Here is a 22581-nt window from a genome sequence, read left to right on the forward strand (position 1 = left end):
AAGACATGACACAATCTCTATTGAATGGTTTGTTCATTCTTCAATGCCTCAAGGTGCTCATAATCGTGGATGATTATCAGTCTGTCAGAGCCAATCTGTGGTCTCAGTTGAAAATTAAAATAGAAGGATTAGTTGCCAACATAACATCATTTTTTTCATATTATGTATTATTCATTTAACACACTCCAACTATTTTTTTGCCCTAAGAAAACAAACATCTTCAGGGCCATTCAAGTTGTTTACTGCACTCAAACTCAAATGTTATATCTATGAATGTAGAATTGCTGCGAGAATCAAATGCAAAATGAAATGGAGGAAGGATGCATTAAGATTGAAGTTGTTGTGTAATTATAACACACATCTGTATTTTTTCCACTTTACCAGTAATCTTCTCAATGATGTCCCTGGTCTAGTCTAAATCTGTGTACACTGTAAACCTGTCATTACTCAAACCTTTTGAAGAAACCTGTTGTACTTAATATATCTGAGTATAGTTACTTAACCTTTTACGCAGTGGGCTAAATCAGGGTCACACATAGTGTTTCTTGGTAGTCCCAAACCAATCTAATTTGAAACAAAAGTATACATCTCACACACATGGTTATGGGCTTAAAAAAAAGAAGACACCTGTACAATGTTCCCTCAATTTTTTGGGGGGCACTGAGCAAATGTCAGGTCTGCTGAGTGCAAACTTGAAAGTTGTGAAAATTCTGTGCAACTTCTGGCTCAGATTTACTGTGAACACTGAAGCTGTACCCGCTTTAAGTTACAGTTATAACAGTGGCCAAGTAGGCTACTGTGGCTATTTGATCATAATCTAGGCCTATCAGAGTGGTCCACCATCAAAAACAATGGAGAAAATGCATCCCATAACATTTTAACATGGAAATAGCTGTTCTATCATTCAGCCTACAGTAGCCCGTAGGCCTACATTCCGTGACACTTTTGGAAAAAATATGCAGCGCTTGACATTAACCTGTTTATCCACTTGTCCTTCAGACAAGGAGGTGACTGAAAATGTGTTATTTGATGCAAGAAACTACTTTACAAAATACAGTGAATTATTATTGCCATACCATTATTACAGAGAATCAGACAAATTATGCTACCCTCTGCATATTTGCTACTTATTTGGTAGCTTATTCAAGCCTGTCTCAAAATACAACACTGCCCCTTTAAGACATAACAAATTCTCTTTACCTGACTTGCTTTTCAAACATAGCTAGAAATGCACACACGTTGCGTGCTCTTGTAGGAAGCAACCACTCCCCCATTGCTGACTAGAAATTAGCTATAACTGGGCTAGTAACACACTTACTAGCAAATAATATGAACAAATGTGCACACATGGCTACATGAAGCTCTCGCTTTGATCTCAAAACAAGCGCATCTACTCAAGACCACTCATGCTGTACACGCAGTTCAGTTCGAAGTGAACGGCACAGATCCATATATGGCAATGTACTATTTGCATATAAGGATACTGCAGCTGTGACTGGTTATGCCGCACTGGTCTGTAGAGTATGGGCTGAGTCCTGCCTGTCAATGCAATAGAATACTACTCTGGTGTGTTGTGCCTACAAGAAAATCTCTTGCATAGTTAGTTTTGCATACTAAGTCTTGCATAATTCATTTTGTTTCAGTATGTTGCATTGAAAGTGGATAATATTGGCAATTCCCACAGTAGAGGGAAACATTGATAATGTTAACTAAAGGGAAAAACTAGAACTTGGAGTGAAGTTCAATCTCGTGCTTCTCTGCTGCAGGCTGATATTGCTTCTGCGCAGCAGTCCCTGGGAGCTGGCGCACCTGTGCAGCTTAGAGAGAACATTGCACCTGTACCATGTCAGATATAGAGTTGAAATCTATTCAATTTGAGTTTGCATCCCAATATTATATTATACATCAAGACTGAAATACAACAAAACTGTTTCACATAGAAACACCGGATTTTCGGCAGATTTAAAAAATATATTGTTTATTAATTATGACAGTATGAAAAATACGAATAACATTCCACTCATGGAGTCACTACTGTAGGTCATTTGACTGCAGGAAATGGATACAGTGATTTTGTAGTCATTACTCAAACTGATAGAGTCACTGTGACCCTGTAGTGTAGGGGGTCTTTTAGTTGTATCAGATTGAACATTTTGAGTACGAACCCACTAAGCCACGCCTCCAATATAATTTCCCGGGGTGCCTTTTCGAGGGAATTGTGGAATTACCACCCATGACAGTATTTGTTAGTGACAGAGACATGGTTGTTGAATTTGATCATTTTCAATAGGGATGCATGATATATCGGTGAACATATTGGAATCGGCCAATATTAGTTTAAAATGCCAACATAGGTATCGGTCGATGTGCAAAAACGATATCAAAGCTGACGTGCATACCTATATAACGAAGGTACATGACGCCACGTACAATTTTACGCTATACGTGCAACACAGCATTCATAAACTAGCCTACAATGTCTGCTGTGTGGATCGAGAAGTCAACAAGTCAAGCAGTCATATGAAAGAGTAACACAATTTCAGCGAGATTCATTCAAGGCGAAATTCAAAGGCGAAATTCATTAAAGCCAAGATAATGGAATTCATTGCCCTTGACAATCAACCATTCTCTGTCGACGCTGGGCCAATTGTGCTCCACCCCATGGGACTCCCAATCACGGCCGGATGTGATGCAGCCTGGATTCGAACCAGAGACTGTAGTGACGGCTCTTGCACTGAGATGCAGTGCCTTAGACCGCTGCGTCCATGTGTGTGTGTTAACTATTTAACTGTACTAGAATGCTTAAAAGGCTGCTAAAAATTTAAATATAGGTTATCGGTAACAGGTTGTTGTTTTTTTGGCAAGGAAAATATCGGATATCAGTATCGGCCAAAAATGTAATATCGGTGCATCACTAATTTTCAGTCCAGTGGCCTTCACAAATTGAGTTCCTAGTTCAATGTTATCATTATAATTAAACTCTTTATGACAATACATTACATATCTCATGAGGACTTATTTTGAGGCCTAGCTTTACCCAAATCAAATCAGAGTTTATTAGTCACATGTACAGGGTTGCATATGTAATTGCAGGGCAGTGCAATTCTTACGCAGCGAGCTCCAACAATGCAGGTTAAAGTGAGTGAAACAATAATAATAATAGTAATAATACTAAGCAAAAGAATAGAATATAAATAATAGATTGCAAGATGGCATATATAGTACTTCAGAAAGTATTCAGACACCTTGACTTTTCCCACATTTTGTTACGTTACAGCCTTATTCCAAAATTTATTAAATAAACTTTTTCCCTCAGCAATCTACACACAATACCTCATAACGAGAATGCGAAAACAGGTTTTTAGAAATGTATGCAAATGTATTAAAAATAAAAAACAGAAATACCTTATTTACATAAGTATTAAGCCCCTTTGCTATAAAACGTGAAATTGAGCTCAGGTACATCATGTTTCCATTGATCATCCTTGAGATATTTCTACAACTTGATTGGAGTCCACCGGTATTAAATTCAATTGATTGGACATGATTTGGAAAGGCACACACCTGTCTATATAAGGTCCCACAGTTGACAGTGCATGTCAGAGCAAAAACCAAGCAGTCGAAGGAATTGTCTGTAGAGCACCGAGACAGGATTGTGTCGAGATCTGGGGAAGGGTACCAAGAAATGTCTGCAGCATTGAAGGTCCCCAAGAACACAGTGGCCTCCATCATTCTTAAATGGATGAAGTTTGGAACCACCAAGACTCTTCCTAGAGCTGGCTGCCTGGCCAAACTGAGCAATCGGGGGAGAAGGGCCTTGGTCAGGGAGGTGACCAAGAACCTGATGATCACTCTTACAGCGCTCTTGAGTTATTCCGTGGAGATGTAAGAACCTTCCAGAAGGACAACCATCTCTGAGCACTCCATCAATCAGGCATTTATGGTAGAGTGGCCAGAAAGCAGCCACTCCTCAGTAAAAGGCACATGACAGCCCGCTTGGAGTTTGTCAAAAGGCACCTAAAGACTCTCAGACCATGAGAAACAAGATTGTCTGGCCTGATGAAACCAAGATTGAACTCTTTAGCCTGAATGCCAAGAGTCACGTCTGGAGGAAAACTGGCACCATCCCTACGGTGAAGCACAGTGGTGGCAGCATCATGCTGTGGGGATGTTTTTCAGTGGCAGGGTCTGAGAGACTTGTCAGGGTTGAGGCAAAGATGAACGGAGCAAAGTACAGAGAGATCCTTGATGGAAACCTGCTCCAGAGTGTTCAGGACCTCAGACTGGGGCAAAATTTCACCTTCCAACAGGACAACGACCCTTAGCGCACAGCCAAGACAACGCAGGAGTGGCTTCAGAACAAGTCACTGAATGTCCTTGTGGCCCAGCCAGAGCCAGGACTTGAATCCGATCAAACTTCTCCGGAGAGACCTGAAAATAGCTGTGCAGCAACACTCCCAATCCAACCTGACAGAGCTTGAGAGGATCTGCAGAGAAGAATGGGAGAAACTCCCTAGAAACAGGTGTGCCAAGCTTGTAGCGTCATACCCAGGAAGACTTAAGGCTGTAATCGCTGCCAAAGGTGTTTCAACAAAGTAAAGAGTAAAGGGTCTGAATACTTATGTAAATGTGATACTTCAGTTTATATATATATAAATATATATATATATATATATATATATATAAATTAGCAAAAAAAACATTTAATATGGAGGATGGCCTGGTGTCAAGAAGGGCAGCAAAGAAGCCACTTTTCTCCAGGAAAAACATCAGGGACAGACTGATATTCTGCAAAAGGTACAGGGATTGGACTGCTGAGGACTGGGGTAAAGTCATTTTCTCTGATGAATCCCCTTTCCGATTGTTTGGGGCATCCGGAAAAAGCTTGTCCGGAGAAGACAAGGTGAGCGCTACCATCAGTCCTGTGTCATGCCAACAGTAAAGCATCCTGAGACCATTCATGTGTGGGGTTGCTTCTCAGCCAAGGGAGTGGGCTCACTCACAATTTTGCCTAAGAACACAGCCATGAATAAAGAATTGTACCAACACATTCTCCGAGAGCAACTTCTCCCAACCATCCAGGAACAGTTTGGTGACGAACAATGCCTTTTCCAGCATGATGGAGCACCATGCGATAAGGCAAAAGTGATAACCTGTCCCAGACCTGCTGTTTTCAACTCTCTGGAGACAGCAGGAGCGGTAGAGATACTCTCAATGATCGGCTATGAAAAGCCAACTGACATTTACTCCTGAGGTGCTGACTTGTTGCACCCTCGACAACTACTGTGATTATTATTATTTGACCATGCTGGTCATTTATGAACATTTGAACATCTTGGCCATGTTCTGTTATAATCTCCACCCGGCACAGCCAGAACAGGACTGGCCACCTCTCATAGCCTGGTTCCTCTCTAGGTTTCTTCCTAGGTTTTGGCCTTTCTAGGGAGTTTTTCCTAGCCACCGTGCTTCTACACCTGCATTTCTTGCTGTTTGGGGTTTTAGGCTGGGTTTCTGTACAGCACTTTGATACATCAGCTGATATAAGAAGGGCTATATAAATACATTTGATTTGATAACTAAGTGGCTCGGGGAACAAAACATCGATATTTTGGGTCCATGGCCAGGAAACTCCCCAGACCTTAATCCCATTGAGAACTTGTGGTCAAACCTCAAGAGGTGGGTGGACAAACAAAACCCACAAATTCTGACAAACTCCAAGCATTGATTATGCAAGAATGGGCTGCCATCAGTCAGGATGTGGCCCAGAAGTTAATTGACAGCATGCCAGGGTGGATTGCAGAGGTCTTGAAAAAGAAGGGTCAACACTGCAAATATTGACTCGCATCGACTTCATGTAATTGTCAATAAAAGCCTTTGACACTTATGAAATGCTTGTAATTATACTTCAGTATTCCATAGTAACATCTGACAAAAATATCTAAAGACACTGAAGCAGAAAACTTTGTGAAAATTTATATTTGTGTCATTCTCAGAACTTTTGGCCACGACTGTACTATGAAATAACACATATGGAATCATGTTGTAACCAAAAAAGTGTTAAACAAATCAAAATATATTTTATACTTGAGATTCTTCAAAGCAGCCACCCTTTGCCTTGATGACAGCTTTGCACACTCTTGGCATTCTCTCAACCAGCTTCATGAGGTAGTCACCTGGAATGCATTTCAATTAACAGGTGTGCCTTGTTAAAAGTAAATTTGTGGAATGTCTTTCCTTCTTAATGTATTTGAGCCATTCAGTTGTGTTGTAACAAGGTAGGGTTGGTATACTGAAGATAGACCTATTTTGTAAAAGACCAAGTCCATATTATGACAAGAACAGCTCAAATAAGCAAAGAGAAACAACAGTCCATCACTACTTTAACCTCATTTAAAAAATCTGACACTGTGGTTGGATTCACAAGAAGTTAATCTTTGAACCTATGTAAAATATGTTTTGTTTTCTGAATTTTTATAATGAGTATTTCTGTATTTGAATTTGGCGCCCAGCAGTTTCACTGGCTGTTGAAGAGGTGGGACGCTAACGTCTCACGTACCCAAGAGAGGTTAACCATCTGGATTGTGCTTAGTTGGGACTATCCTTTGTTTTTGAACAGGACAATGACTCAACACACCTCCAGGCTGTGTAAGGGCTATTTGACCAAGAAGGAGAGTGATGGATTGCTGCATCAGATGATCTGGCCTCCACAATCACCTGACCTCAAACCAACTGAGATGGTTTGGGATGAGTTGGACCGCAGAGTGAAGGAAAAGCAGTGCTCAGCATATGTGGGAACTCCTTGGAAAAGCACTCCAGGTGAAGCTGGTTGAGAGAATGCCAAGAGTGTGTAAAGCTGTCATCAAGGCAAAGGGTGGCTACTTTGAAGAATCTCAAATATATAATATATTTTGATTTGATTAACACTTTGTTGGTTACTACATGATTCCATATGTGTTATTTCATAGTTGTGATGTCTTCACTATTATTCTACAATGTAGAAAATAGTCAAAATAAATAAAAGCCCTTGAATGAGTAGGTGTGCCCAAACTTTTGACTGGTACTGTATATACAACTAGTTTTAAATTCTATACAGTTGCTGCAGTTAAAAGTGCTGAAGTGTGTAAACAAGGATACTTGTCCATAGAGGGAAACTAGTATGCACCCGATGGTGTGTTTGGCTGAGCGTACCACCATCTGTAGAGCCTTGCGGTCACCAGTGGTGGAGTTGCTGTACCAGGCTGTGATGCAACCCAGCAGTATGGTCTCGATGGTGCTCTTGTAAAACACTGAGAACACTGTCACTTGGGGATAGGCCAAATTTCTTCAGTCTCCTGAGGTTGAAGAGTCACTGTCGTGCCTTCTTCACCGCAGTGTCTGTGTGGCTTGACCATTTCAGCTCCTCTGAGATATGTATGCCAAGGAACTTGACATTTTTGACCATGTCCACAGTGGCCCCATTGATGAGGATGTGCCCAGCCTGGTTCCTCCTGAAGTCCACAATCAGGTCCTTTGCTTTGCTGAAATTCAAGTGCCTACCTCCTCTCTGTAGGCCATCTCATGATTGTTGGTAATCAGGCCTACTACATTCATGTCATCAGCGAACTTGATGATGGAGTTGGAACTGTGTGAAGCCACACAGTCGTGGGTATACAGGGAGTACAGGAGGGGACTAAGGACGCAGCCTTGTGGGGAAATGTTGAGGATCAGTGTGGAGGAGGTGATGTTGCCAACCTTCACCACCTGGGGATGGCTCGTCAAGAAGTTCAGGACTAGTTGCATAGGGAGGAGTATGGTATTGGTATTTGTCCAGGTGGATCAAGGCAGTTTGCAGTGCAATGGTGATTGTGTCGTCTGTGGATCTGTTGGGCGGTAGACAAATTGGAGAGGGTCGGGAGTACCGGGACATGAGAAGGTCATGTGGTCTTTGACTAGCATCTCGAAGAACTTCATGATGACAGAAGGGAGTGCTACAGGTCAGTAGTCATTCAGTTCAGTTAGCTTACCTTTTTTGTAAATGGGGATGATAGTGGACATCTTGAAGCAGGTCGGGATAATGGCCTGAGCAAGAGAGAGATTGAAAACTTCAGAAAACACATCAGCTAGCTGGTCTGCACATGCTTGAGGGTGCGGCTAGGGATCTGTGATTGTTAGAGGCCCTTGCCACATACGCCTCGTGTATGACTCGCTATATTGCTCCTCCACTTTGTCCCTATACTTTTGTCTCGCCACCTTGATCGATCTGCGTAGATCGTGTTTGTACTGTTTAACCATGCGCTTGTCCCCGGTCACTTTTCGGTGTTTATAAGCAGCATCTCTCTCCTTCAATTTTCAAAAGGGTTGCCGTCAATCCACGTCTTTTGATTCGGGTAAGTTTTGAAAGTCACCATCGGTATCACATCATCTATGCATTTTTTTATGAATCCAGTGACTGAGTTGACGTATTCAATGATGTTATTGCCAGAAGTGACCTGGAACATATTCCAGTCCACGTGATCAAAACAGTCTTGGAGCATGGATTCTGATTGGTCAGACCAGTGTTGCACAGATCTAACCACCGGAATGTCCCTCTTGAGTCTTTGTTTGTAGGCGGGGAGAAGCAAAATAGAGTCGTGGTCTGATATGCCGAAAGGAGGACAGGAGAGGGCCTTGTCCCATGTCCCCCACAACAATGAACGCTGGCTCCAGGTACGCGATCCCCATTTTGTTCATTGTCCAATGAAGATCCTAGAGAGAATTATTTGTGTCGGCTTGGGGCGGGATGTACACAGCTGTGGCAATAATCCCTGAGAACTCTCTTGGAAGGTAAAAAGAGCAACATTTGATGACCAAGTATTCCAAGTCGGGAGTTCCTGTACGTTTCCCCCATCACATTACTTGTTATTGGTCCTAAAGCACACCCCACTGCCTTTGTTCTTGTCAGAGAGAGCCCTCTTCCTGTCCGCTCGATGAACTGTAAAACTCGCTGGTTACATATAATCCATTTGGATGTCGGGGGAAAGCCAAGTCTCAGAAAACAGAGTATGTTGAAGAATCTGATGTCCCTCCAGAAGGAGATCCTCGCTCTGAGTTCATCAAGTTTATTCACAAATGATTGAACATTTGCAAGTAGTATGCTCGCTAATGGAGGACGGGTCGATCTGAGTCTCAATCTCGCTAAGATCCCCGCACGTCCGCCTCTCTGCCAGCGTCTTCGTTTCTCTCCGGTAGGACTCCCAGGCTGCCTGGCGCCTCACCGAAGAGGCTAGACCATCTCCGGGAATTTGGGAAGGTCGGCCTAAAACTCATGATTTACAGGCCACTTCAGGCCTGCAAGTAGGGTTGCAAAACTCCAGTAACCAAAAATCCTGGTTGAAGGATATCCAGGAATATTCCAACAGGGATTTCTCAAAAACCTGGGAAATGTATCAGAATTTTGCAACCCTACCGAAAAGTCACATTATGCTTGCTTGCAAAGTGAAGTGTAATTCATATTGGAATCGAGCCAGAGTTAGGATATCCAGCAGATGACATTTGTATTCACCCGCAACCTGCATTCATAATGACTGCCAGGGTAAGGAACAGTGTGAGGAGACTACCTAAGCCATTTAAACTGGAACAACCGTTTCAGCAGAAAAATGTATGTTAATATTGTGTAGCATAAGATCAATCAATCAATTTCTCAATGGACATGCAAAAACACAGATATTAAAAACTATTCTAAAAAAATCTACCTGCAGTAGAGCAAAAAGGGAAAGAAAATTAGAGTTGATGTGACTTCTCATTTAGTTTTGAGTCAGTATCACATGAACATTTTAAGTAATAATGACTTTTCATTGACTTTGAGTTCAAAATGCCTTGGGGTTTACAGTGTATGAGGGAGAGCGAGAAAAAGAGAAAAAGAGAGAGAGAGAGATGTTTAGCTGAATGGATTCAGCCCTGCTGTGGTCATTGCTGGCCAACAAAGACTCAGAAGCACGCACGCACACACACAAACACACACACACACACCTCTCCATGGGGCTATACAGAAGCACAGCCTGGGCAAAGTGAGATGGATTATAGGCTGCATGTTGGCAGGACAAACACTGCTAATTCTGTGATTAGAAATCTGGGTTCAGGAGGCTGGAAAAGCTGAGCAGTGAATCAGAGTCACAGCACACAGAGCTTTAATAGACCTGCCAAGCCCCCCCTCTCTTTCTCTCTCTTTCTCTCTCTCTCTCTCTCAAAGCACATTGTGTGCTGTATCTTCCAAATTATTATCCTATTATATACAGAATAGGATCCCTGTGCAGTTCCCCTTTTCTGCTGTATATTCAGCCTTGTGTATGCAATATCCCGCTGAAGACACACTGCTTTCAGCATTATGGTCACAGTGTTCTTACATGCTGTATATTAAGTGTTATGGTTCTACGTGGAGCTCTTTCAGGTGAATATTCATCATAATAGCTGTGTGGAGTAGTGTGATGAGAACACGGCGTATATTCACACACTGTGATCACACTGTGAGTCCACCTCAGTGTGTCAGTGTGTGATTAATGAGAGAGCAGACAGACAGTCAGGGTGCATTTTAATCACCCACAAGGACTCTCTACTATACAGACACGTTTGTGTGTGCGTGTGTGTGTGAGAGTAAGAGAGAGTTGTTTTGAAATTATCATTCCAGTGAGGTGTCTTAAATTCCTTATTTTTTGCCTGTGGAGGAGAGCAAAGAGTAGAAACCTCCTTTATGCCCTCCCTCCCTCCCTCCCTCCCTCCCTCCCTCCCTCCCTCCCTCCCTCCCTCCCTCCCTCCCTCCCACACATACACACGCACACACTACACAGAGTCGAAGCCTCAGAACCAAACGCAGGGACATAAAAGACAGAGAGTGGGTCTTATGGGGTTAGTCCTGGCAAAGCTCAGTCCAGTGGATCAGGAAGGATTGGCCTTTCTAGTTCCATACTACAATCCCCACGGAACTCCATTCAGTCAGGGGTGTGCAATGCTGCTTAACTATGGTCCTCACAACTTTGCGAGGGCCATAGGTGAGGGCCATAGTGAAACAGCATTGCACACACCTGACTGAAACGTCCTCGTGTTTCCTTGGCGTAACCTTGAAGATCAAGGGCTCTATTCAATCTGTATCACTGAAGCATTATAGATTGCACAATGGAAATGTAAAGGTCATTTCCAACTGAGCCGACATATGCAGCGTTTACCGTCAATGCAGTCTCCGCTAACGTGGGAACATTGCCTTGAAATTTCAATTACGCTGTAACGCTGAACTTCTGCAATACGGATTGAATCCTGTGGCTTCTGTTGATTCATGGAAACTATCGTACACCTATGTATCTCGAGTGATCTCCTAATACAGTATCTGCCATCACTGGTTACATACTAGCCTCTGAAGCTTATTCTTAAATCATTTCAAAGCTCCATGCTGTTCTTTTGTTCAGCATCCATAGGGACATGTGGACCTTTTCAGGTTCAACATTTGACTAAATCTGCTGACTATGGTAGTGTGTAAGATTGTGGGACTGCATGATTTATTTGAATGGAGGAGATGGATAAGCTGCCATTTTGTGAAGAGATGGTGTGACCTTTCCTTCCTGTTCCAAAAGCAATGTGGCACAGACAGGTGGGAGAGTGGGATGAAGAAAGAGAGCAAGAGAGAAAGAGAGATTACAGAGGCAGACACAGATACTATGTAGAGTTTGGAAGAGGCCCTACTGTCATTTCATCCTGCTTCTCCCTCCCTCCCCCCATCCATCCCTAACTCCCTCATTCCCTCCTTCGTTCCCTTCCTTCCTCCCTCCACTCCACTGGTTATTTTCTATGTGTGTTTCTACTTGCCATGCATCATGTTGGCCCAAAATGACGATTGATTGCGGAGTCGCTGCCACTGTAATCCGCTTAGGATGGATTTTGCATCTAAATCACTTTGTTATGTATGTGCCTAACTCTTGCCAATTCCATTTGGAGACACAGCGATAGGTGATCCATCATTCATTACCCTTCACTGTGCTCATTACCGCTGTAATATAATAGCAGAAGCTCCTCTACTGTTCAGGTAAAGTGCACACAAGGTGTGCATACAATATGGGCCATATATTGGCCATTGCACCTTGGGTTAGAGCTTTGGATGGCAGCAGGTGATATAGAGTTACACTATTAGATGATTGGAGGTTACACAACATCATATCAACACGTATTGTTTATGATCTGTGAATACATTTCTGTTGGACTCTGTTGTTCATTTCTCTCCATAGAATTAAAAGGGGGAAACAGAAAAACATTAATGATGAGTCTCTCTGGAAATGTTTGTACGCTCTCTCTATTTTTCTCAGTTTCTCTTCCTCTCCTTCTCTCTCTATTTGGAGCTGGTGGCTCAGGACTCTTTATACCCGGCCACTCTAACAGCATGTTGTGTTATCCTATCAGTCTTCTCTACCAGTGTCTCCATCTCTCCTTGCCAGCCACACTCCTGCTGCCACCAGGCTCACAAACACTAAACACAGTTACAACAAAACACTACAAGACACAGGAGAGGTACAAAACAATATTTATGTTCATAATATTCTCTTTAGCACCATCAAGATAGAAATGAGTCAATCAATGATTATCATTTTTTCCCCATAACATCTGGGTACACTGTAAAACCATGAAACATGTGACATGTTTATAACCTAAACGTCAGTGTTTAAAATTTAAATATCAGGCATTTAGATTTGAAAATAAGTGTTATCACAAGAATTCAAAATGAAAGTAAACTTTTTCCAAGCAGTTTCCAACCAGGAGAACAATAATGTTTGAACACTAATGACTTTAAACACTAATGTTTACTTTCCCATCGTCCTGTTTAGAGTGTATTTAGTCATAAGAAAATTATGTGATTTCCATGCCTTTTATTTCAGTGTTAGGAACGTCTGTCACCTACATTTCAACACAACTGAATAGGACATTTGATTCAATAAACCTTTTCAATTGCGTGGTGTTGTTGTTACTCTACTGTGTAGTTATTTCCGTTAATGCTGAAACCAATGGGGTGCTCGAGGGGGTGCGTTCATCAAAATCAAATCAAACTTTATTTGTCACAAGCGCCGAATACTACAAGTGTAGACCTTACCGTGAAATGCTTACTTACAAGCCCTTAACCAACATTGCAGTTCAAGAAGAGTTAAGAAAATATTGACCAAATACACTATATGTAGGGTAGGGGTGAAGTTACTATGCATAGATAATAAACAGTGAGTAGCCACAGTGTACAAGACAAATGGAGGGGGGGGGGTCAATGTAAATAGTCTGGTGGCCATTTGATTAATTGTTCAGCAGTCTTATGGCTTGGGGGTAGAAGCTGTTAAGGAGCCTTTTGGTCCTAGACTTGGCGCTCCGGTACCACTTGCCATGCGGTAGCAGAGAAAACAGTCTATGAATTGGGTGACTGGAGTCTCTGACAATTTTATAGGCTTCCCTCTGACACCGCCTATTATATAGGTCCTGGATGGCAGGAAGCTTGGCCCCAGTGATGTACTGGGCCGTACGCACTACCCTCTGTAGCGCCTTGCGGTCAGATGCCGAGCAGTTGCCATACCAGGCGGTGATGCAACCGGTCAGGATGCTCTCGATGGTGCAGCTGTAGAACTTTTTGAGGATCTGGGGACCCATGCCAAATCTTTTCAGTCTCCCGAGGGGGAAAAGGTTTTGTCGTGCCCTCTTCACGACTGTCTTGGTGTGTTTGGATCATGATAGTTCGTTGGTGATGTGGACACCAAGGAACTTGAAACTCTCGACCCGCTCCACTACAGCCCGTGAATGTTAATGGGGGCCTGTTCGGCCCGCCTTTTCCTGTAGTCCACGATCAGCTCCTTTGTCTTGTACATGCAGGAACCAATGGGATACTCGAGGGGAGGGGGTGTTCATGGAGGAACCAATGGGATGCTCGAATCGGCGCGTTCCTTCAAATGCAGGAATGCCCCAAATTGTGGGATGCAGTCACGCACTATTGGATTTAAAAAAAAATAGTTTGTTATAATATCTACAGTATACACATTGAATGATTCATTGATCTTATACTACACAAAGATAAATAATTGACATTTTCTAAACTAATTGAACCCGTTACTGAGATGGTGTCACGTTCTGACCTTAGTTCCTTTTTTATGTCTTTATTTTAGTTGGTCAGAGCGTGAGTTGGGGTGGGCATTCTATGTTGTTTTTCTATATTTTGTTCTGTTGTTATATTTATATGTGTTTGGCCTAGTATGGTTCTCAGAGGCAGGTGTCAGTCGTTGTCTCTGATTGGGAGCCATATTTAGGTAGCCTGTTTTCTATTGTGTTTTGTGGGTGGTTGTTTCCTGTGTTAGTACCATACGGGACTGTTTCGGTTGTTTGTTTGTACTTTGTTATTAAATATCTCATGATGGACACTTACCACGCTGCACATTGGTCCGATCCTTGCTACTCCTCCTCAGACGAAGAGGAAATCCGTTACAGATGTTTGTTCCAGCTTAGGTTTCGGTAGTCTTATCTGTTTAGTCCTTCACCATAGCAGTCATTCTGATTTCAGGTTGTGGGTGATAAAATATTCAAATTCTTGGATATTGTCTTTCTGGCTGTATTTTGATAGGAATTAATAATCATTTCACAAACCATCATATTGTGACATTGAGGTCTGATAAGACCCATGAGCCAGGATTTTCCAACCACAATGTTGTGGATAACTAGGTCATATCTAAAGGCCTTACGCCATGTGAATTATAAGGTCATAATTCATACATTTTTATTGAAATGCATTTACTTGAGCAACCACTTGGGAAAGTATTCATATTGGCAGTCATTGAATGCAACAACCATTTGTCTCTCACTGACTAACGCAATCATGGGTGGATACCACACATATTCACTCGAAATGCATGCTGGGAAATATGCAAATACAGCTTTAAACACCACAGTGTTAAAACAACACCCCCTGTGTTTCGGTTTTTAAACCCAAATGCAAATAAACAGTTCTAAACACTGTGACATATTTTTATTGAAATTCGAAATGCCTTGACAGGTTTAAAAAGTGTTACATTAGAGTGTTTAGTTATGTGTTCAGATCCTAAACACTTGATTTTACAGTGTATGGAACTCACAGTCGTTATAAAACCTCCTGCCCATTGACCAAACCCTACAGTAAGGGAAGATGCTGTAGAAATCAAGAGGGAAAACTAAACCAACTCCAACCCGGTCAGCAAGCTGGGCAGCATCATACAAAATTCATCCAATACCGGTTCACATACCTTTGCACTGAACCTGTCAAGGATATACCGTACAATCTCAATTAAGCTCTCAAGAACTTCCACAATGCAATACGTCTTATAACAAACAACACTAGAAACAGGGGAAAACTAAGCTGAGAATGCTACTGGTCAATTTATGGATTCAGTAAGGAAGACATGAAGCACGAGATCAGCCATCTCAAACGTATGACAAATCTATATAAATATAAAATGAGGGCGTATGTTTTGATGAATTATAGATGGTATGCTAATTCAATTTCTTTTCAGGTTTACTTGCAGCAAGAGTCCAGTAAACATCTCTCCAAGACAAAAGCTTTTATTTTCTCTGGTCGTTTTCTATTCTGAGGTTGCAGTGCTGCAGGCAGAAATGTAGGTGAAGCATGTTGTGTCGTCCTCAGGACCTCCTGGAGTTCCTTTCGTTGAGCATATGTGGATTTGGACACTGCGCTGTGCTGACACATGGAAAGGTACACTGCATGCTGGGATGGCTCAGGGCTGCGAGTCAGTCTCTAAAGTTACGTAACCATGGCAGCCCAATGAAGGGTGAGGTAAGGGAACTGTCATCTCAGATGATGCGTTATGGTGGCATGAATGTTAGCTGTCGTTATGGTGCCAACGGGAAACTTCCACACAGCCATCAGCCAAACGGGAGGAATACTCTAACAACATGAACTGAATGAGAAGGAGAAGGGTAGTGTGGCTCTTAAAATAGGCATCAAATAGCCTGCAAGACATGACAAATGTCATAACCCCTAATTCTAGACAATGACAATTGACCTTCCAATGCCATAACGCTAGTAGTGGGTTGCAACTCTCTCCTTTTTGCAAGATTTACAATGGCACATCACACTTATACTACTATTTTCACCATGGTGTTTAGGCCACAAGCAACTGACAAGCTTAACAGCACAATTTCCCTTAATGAGAATTTATGGAGAGGGAGAACAGGTTCAGCAGTAGTCCATTTGGGAGAGCCGGTCCTCGATATATAATTGTACTGCACATTCACAACTCTACACAATGTTATTAAAACATATCAGTCCAGGAGAATGAGAATGAGTATCCATAATTGTCAATCGGGGATGTGTTTTCAAACATTACTCTGCCACATGATTTGTAGTTTGAGTGATCATGTCGATGACCTTTGGGAAGTGATGGAAATACCATGCACTACCACTCATAAGGTAGGTAGAAAGAGCAGAGAGCAGTAGAACACAAGAAATGCAGTGTCACCTGCAAAAATCGAATGGAAAATGACCTGTCACTTTAACAGTATTCAAGGAGTTCTTAGATTATTTGGAAGGCAATGTATCATGATAACCTTGTGACAAAATGGGTCATCATTAGGGTCGCAAGTTTCCTGTCGTTTACACAAAATGTGTAGGTTTACTAGAAATCCCGGATAGAAGATTCCCAGAATCTGGAGGGAATAAGAAGAAAATCTGGGAATCTTCCAACCGGGATTTCTGTAAAACCTGTGAAATTTTGGAAAGTTAACAGAAATATGTAGTAATGTTGGTCTTTATGTAACACCCAAAAAACAACCACATACTGCCTTGGTGGACACCACAGCATTTCAGGTAGTTCCATAAACCCACATCAGTATGCCTGAGATTAATCTCTGTCTCCTTCTCTACTAATGGGTCTTCAGTGACAGAATCACCAAAGTAGAGCTAGTGACAGAGTATTGAACGCTGAATAGCTTCAACATTTGTATTCTGATATGGGGTTTGTAAATAGAAAACAGCCTGAGGTTGTGTGCGTCTTCAGGAAACCGCAAAGCGAGTGGCTTTATGAAAATAAATATTTATATTCAAGTTGCTTATCGTAAAGCAATGTCGGATAGTATAAATATGTAACATCCGGCAGGGCTCTCCAGGACACTCGCCATGACTGCAGAGAGAGAAAGAGGGAGCTTGGCGTAATAGAGGCTTGGCGATGGTATCTATCTCCCTGACTGGATTCCATTAGCCAATGGTTCTGTCTGTTCTGTTTACATTCTGAATGCACAAGTTCACACTAACACGGAAACTGCAAGTGAGAGGCCTAAAATACTGAAAGACATTTTCAGTGCATTAGCCATCATCAGTCATCTAGCCAGCTATCACTCATGTAATAACCAACAGACCTGTGTGTTGCTGGAAGATTATATAAGGGGCATGGGAGGATCTCTCTCTCTCTCTCTCTCTCTCTCTCTCTCTCTCTCTCTCTCTCTCTCTCTCTCTCTCTCTCTCTCTCTCTCTCTCTCTCTCTCTCTCTCTCTCTCTCTCTCTCTCTCTCTCTCTTTCACTCCCTCTCTTGCTTCCTCTCTCCACAACACCATCATTTCTCTCCTTTTTATCTTCTACTTTTTTTCTCTCTCTTTGACACACTCTCACTGCCCTTGCATGCAATTACATCTAACCAAATGGGCTAGTTTTAAATAGTGGTCTCTTGGCTATACTCTGCATTATGTATAGAGAGCTGATGTTTTGTGCCACAGATTTGCATTGCAAAAACAAAACAACTTTTCTGAAAGCAGGTCAATTGGATAATGAGACTGCAGTTAAAGGGTAAGTTATCTGTAGCACCTCCTTGTTAAAAGTAGTGGTCCCAAGAGAGGTCAGGGATTTCAGTTAGACGGTGTACTGCTGCAGCGCATCTGTAATGTATCTTTATGTCTCCTGAGGGAACACACTGAAGACATTTTAAAAAGTGAGAACCAAAATGGCTGCCGTTTAGAGCCTCAACTACTCCAAATCCATAGCTCTAGAGTCACAGAAAGGGTTTTAAATGCAAACCTTGGCACAGCAAAACAACCCTGAAACTAGCATTGCAGTGTGTCAACCAAGGTCATATTCAGTAGAAATAAAACATTTTTGAAACAGAGTGAACAAAGAGGTAGCTACTGGCTGAATTTTTCCAAAAAGAAAACAGGTCTGTGCTTTCCCTTTAGTGGTTTGAGCTACAGGAACTCTTAAAGGAACTTGACATACTTTAGTGAGCCACATTCTAACTGTGTTGACATACGCTACTACTTAAACTAATGGATTCAGCAGGTCCCCTTTCCTGAGAACAGCACGACATACTCTTCAACCTCGAGAACCATGAGAGCATCTAAACAAGCCTAAAAGACGTCTCAGGCATGATGGGTCCCCATGAGGGACATACAGTCCATTACTCTAAAATAGCACAGTCTATAATAAAACGATTGCTGTGTTCAATGGCAATGAGTACAGATGCAGGCATCACATAATGCATTTCAAACCAAACCAGTTTACCAAGCCATTTCCTAGCTATATGATGGCTAAAAGAGGTAAAAACAATTCACTCAAAACTGAAAGAAAATCTGATGCTCACATGGAAAACCAGGGAAATTCAAAATGGCAACTCACCGAGCGGCTGTCCAGCGATGATACGTGCGTTTTCTCCGGCCACGGCGGCGCGAGCATTCCTCTCGCTGATGTACTGGACGAAGGCGAAGCCCTTGTGAACGGAGCAGCCTACGATCCTGCCATACTTGGCGAAGATGACCTCGATGTCGGTCTTCTTGACGATGGCGGTGTTGAGGTTGCCGATGAAGACTCTGGAGTTGAGGGAGCGCGGGTCATTCTTGTTGGTCACGTTGCTGGTCTGAATCTTACCGGTCATCCTCCTCCGGTTGCCCTCCTGGGACACAGACAGATACAAGGAGTAGAGGGCTTTAGAGTCACTAGTCAACCCCAACCCCTTTGCTGAGAGTTGATCTGATGTGAATGGAGAGAAGACAGCATGATCAACTTTGGTTTATTTTATGCTAGTGCAATGGTCAAGTGAGAGTAGCAATAATGAACACCGCAGACAACTAAACCATGTGAGATGACTGCAAAAAGTTTATATCACATATTGAGCATACTAGTGATCAGTCACAAATTTGTTTTGAATACATTTTGCACAAGTATTTGAAGTGATACGTCTATTTTTAGAACAGTGTCTCTTTTTTTTGTGATGTCAATGTCCCCTGAAATGAAGTATGAGCTCTGAATGCCTCCCTCACAACCATTTTAAGTGAGCTTGTCATGGCCCTTACATAACATTGTAGCATTGTCAGTTATAAAGATATCATCGGGTTGCACAGAGTCCTTGTGTCAACAGGAATAGGCTTGAAATACACAGATTTGGGCTGTACAGCACTTCATTCAATGCTTCTCGATGTGACAGCCCTGCACCTAGAGCGCAAAACACCATGCTTGTCACTGCTATACCAAGTTCACTAATCTCCTTCAAGGCTGTCTTCAGCATCTCAATGGAATCTCTCAGACTAGCATTCATCGCACTGATTGAGACATTTTACTAGGGAAAAAGGGGATACCTAGTCAGTTGCAGAACTGGCTGCATTCAACCGAAATGTGTCTTCCGCATTTAAACCCCCTGATGCCTTAATCGACATCCACGTCATTTGCGCCCGGGGATCAGTCGTTGTAAAGGCTTGCACAACCAATAATGTGAGTAAAATGACACTTGTTGTGATATGGGGGACCACATAAGCATTTACCCCGTGTCAAACAAGCAAACTGGTGCCACCGTTGTTAATGTCTAAAAGAGTACCATGCTGTATAATTGAATTGACCTTGGAATACAATAACAGAATTAAGTGCAATATTCAATAACAGAGAAAACAATCAATGATCGTCCTGGTCTCTTACTTCAATGTCCCTGAGACAGGAGAAAGGGAGATAAGATCTATTCTGCTTTGAGACCAAATACCTGAATAATGGATCCAATTCTCAGTAAATAGGATTAGTTACCATGGTAACCCAGATACTGACTGACGCACGCACACATGCACTGTTGCATTGTTGTGAGGTCCCAGAAATGTAGGTATTCATTCATTTCCCACCAAGGTGACTTACCAGCTGAAATTTTCCCATTTTCCTCAAAGCTCAGACAAACACAATCTGTGGTCTGTGGTCTGATAAAACATCTCTATCTCCCAGAATTTGCACAACGCTACACATTTCACTCTCCTCTCAGTTGATGTATTTCCTTAATTATAACGTATAGCTACATTTCAGTACACTAATTGACTAATACTTCACCCTTTGTAAGGTTTCATGATCTGTTTATAAATAGGTAAAATGGCATTATTTCTAACCTGAATCCCATGGCTAAACATGCATATTTCCCCCCATTTGACACGCGGGACTATTGCTAACCTTCAATAAGATGCAATGTGCCCAAGTCAAATACTACCAATAGAACTGTCCCTGACCATTGAGTGAAGTTTCTCTCCAAAACTAGCTTGTTTTGTACCTGGCCGAGGGAGGAAGCTGTTCAGTCAGCCGCTAAATAGAGAGCAGCCATGTGATTTACAGGGGAGAGATTCTCTGTCAGTCGTCCATTACACCTGAGACTGAGATCACTCTAGTATGGCTGTTCAGCAGCCCACTCAGGAACATAAACACCACTCCTTCATGGCTTTCTCTGACTTGTGATAGTACAGTATATGCGTAAGCCATTACACACTCCATCTACACTTCAAAATCATCTACTGTCCCGTGAGTGTTAAATCTAAAGTATCATAGAATGGAGACAATCAAAGGAAATATGTTTAATCCAAGAGAAAAACCTTTCTTCAATGTGTGTGTGTGTTTGTGTGTGTGTACTGTAATATATGTAATATATACGGTAATTGTAGGTATTATCAACAGTAAAAATCTCTGAAACGTTTAACTTTAGTATACTGTAAATTATAGTGCATTGTATGAAAAAATGCTGTATTTCAAATGGTATTGTAATTACACCCCACAGAATACAGTACCGTACCATATCTTTGGAGCACCAAAAACCTTTTGACCATTAATTAGTGGGTGCATGGTATTGTTGTTTCTGGCTCATTAACCCATTTTTAGGTGTCTTGGAAGAGGCTATATTTGTTGCACCCGTGAGTAAGAATGTTGCATCAATTGAACTCATATGTGGTTATAACACCCCAACAATTTAGTGGTCATAAACAGTCAAATTTAGTTTTTCATGAAAATTGATGATATTTGTATGAAACCAGATCAAAGTATGATGACCAAAGTATAAAAGATGATTGTTGCTTCTACATAAAGTTCGATCATTAAGTTACTGGTCCCCTCCCCCATGTCTAACACTTGGATTCTGGATTATTAAGAGGGTAGGTTGACATCCCCTTCACCCTAACTCTCATTTTAATACTCCAATTGTAACATCATATTCACTTACCTAATTTAAATAAGTACCGCCTTGTAACGAACATCGGAGAAGGCGTGTTTGCAGAGGGGTGTGGTTTATATATCTACATAGATACTCGACATTGCAAATATATCCTGAACAAAAATACAAACACAACATGTAAAGTGTTGGTCCCATGTTTCATGAGCTGAAATAAAAGATCCCAGAAAGTTTTCACAAAAAGCTTATTTCTCTCAAATGTGTTTATATCCCTGTTAGTGTGCATTTCTCCTTTGACAAGATAACACCTTTGACAGTGCTGTCAGTCAAGGCAAGCTCATGAATATAAGCTTGGTTGCTTTTGTCCAATTTTTTGCATTTCTATCCAAAACAAATATTATGGGTGATATTTTAGTTGCTTGGAAGGCTATTTTATATGGGAATCAGAATGACTGTTCGGGAAATTGAAAATGTATAGGGGACAGATTGGAGGGACAGCAAGGCTTAAACCTCAAATGGTTGAGCATTTTGCCATGTCCTTTTGATCTGTTTTGACCAGTTTGGATTCCTTTGTTAAGGCCTCTAGAAGTGCAAGTGACATAAAACATAAAATATTCATTAGTATGCTATAAACGCCTGCTTGCAACAATCCCTTGTAATTACAGTAAAATACTGTGAAATACAAACTCCTTCCCTTAATGAATTTCATTCATTCATCCATTCATTCCAATTACGGTAGCATTTACTTTTTTAAATGTATAATTCAGTAAATTTTACTGTATTGTACTGGGTGTCATTACACAGTACTTGCATTGATAAAGTATTTATAATGCAGTTGGCATATTTTACTTGCCACCATGCTGCCTGTAAACTACTGTCAAATTCACAGCAACCCCTGTAATCCTTAAGAGTTTAAGCTGGGGGATCATTCACCCATATGTAACCCCTGTCTTTGGCACTGCGTACAAATATACTTCCATGTTTAAAAAAAAAACTGGTACCAGACTATCTTCAGAAGAGTCTTGTGAGGCTTGTGGAGAGCAAAACATGTATGTGGTTTTGAGAGTCTCGCCTTTCCATAGCGGGGTCATATTAGTGTGTAGTCCAAACTGTTCGGACTCTACAGACAGAAGTTTGCAGATCGTCGGGTACCTACTCGTCACGGGACCCCCCCGTCACGGGACCT

General features: G+C 41.8%; 1 protein-coding gene across 1 annotated transcript in view; it reads right to left on the minus strand.

The window, feature by feature from the left end:
- LOC120050392 (RNA-binding Raly-like protein) overlaps nucleotides 1-18877 on the minus strand; it is an 83054-nt gene extending 64177 nt beyond the window's left edge. The window contains exon 1 of the mRNA XM_038996980.1: nucleotides 18614-18877. Within this exon, the coding sequence (XP_038852908.1) occupies nucleotides 18614-18869 (256 nt within the window). The 5' untranslated portion in view covers nucleotides 18870-18877. The remainder of the gene's footprint in view (nucleotides 1-18613) is intronic.
- Nucleotides 18878-22581: the final 3704 nt, after the last annotated feature.

This window comes from Salvelinus namaycush, chromosome 7 (genome assembly GCF_016432855.1).
Source record: "Salvelinus namaycush isolate Seneca chromosome 7, SaNama_1.0, whole genome shotgun sequence".
Classification (NCBI taxonomy): domain Eukaryota; kingdom Metazoa; phylum Chordata; class Actinopteri; order Salmoniformes; family Salmonidae; genus Salvelinus; species Salvelinus namaycush.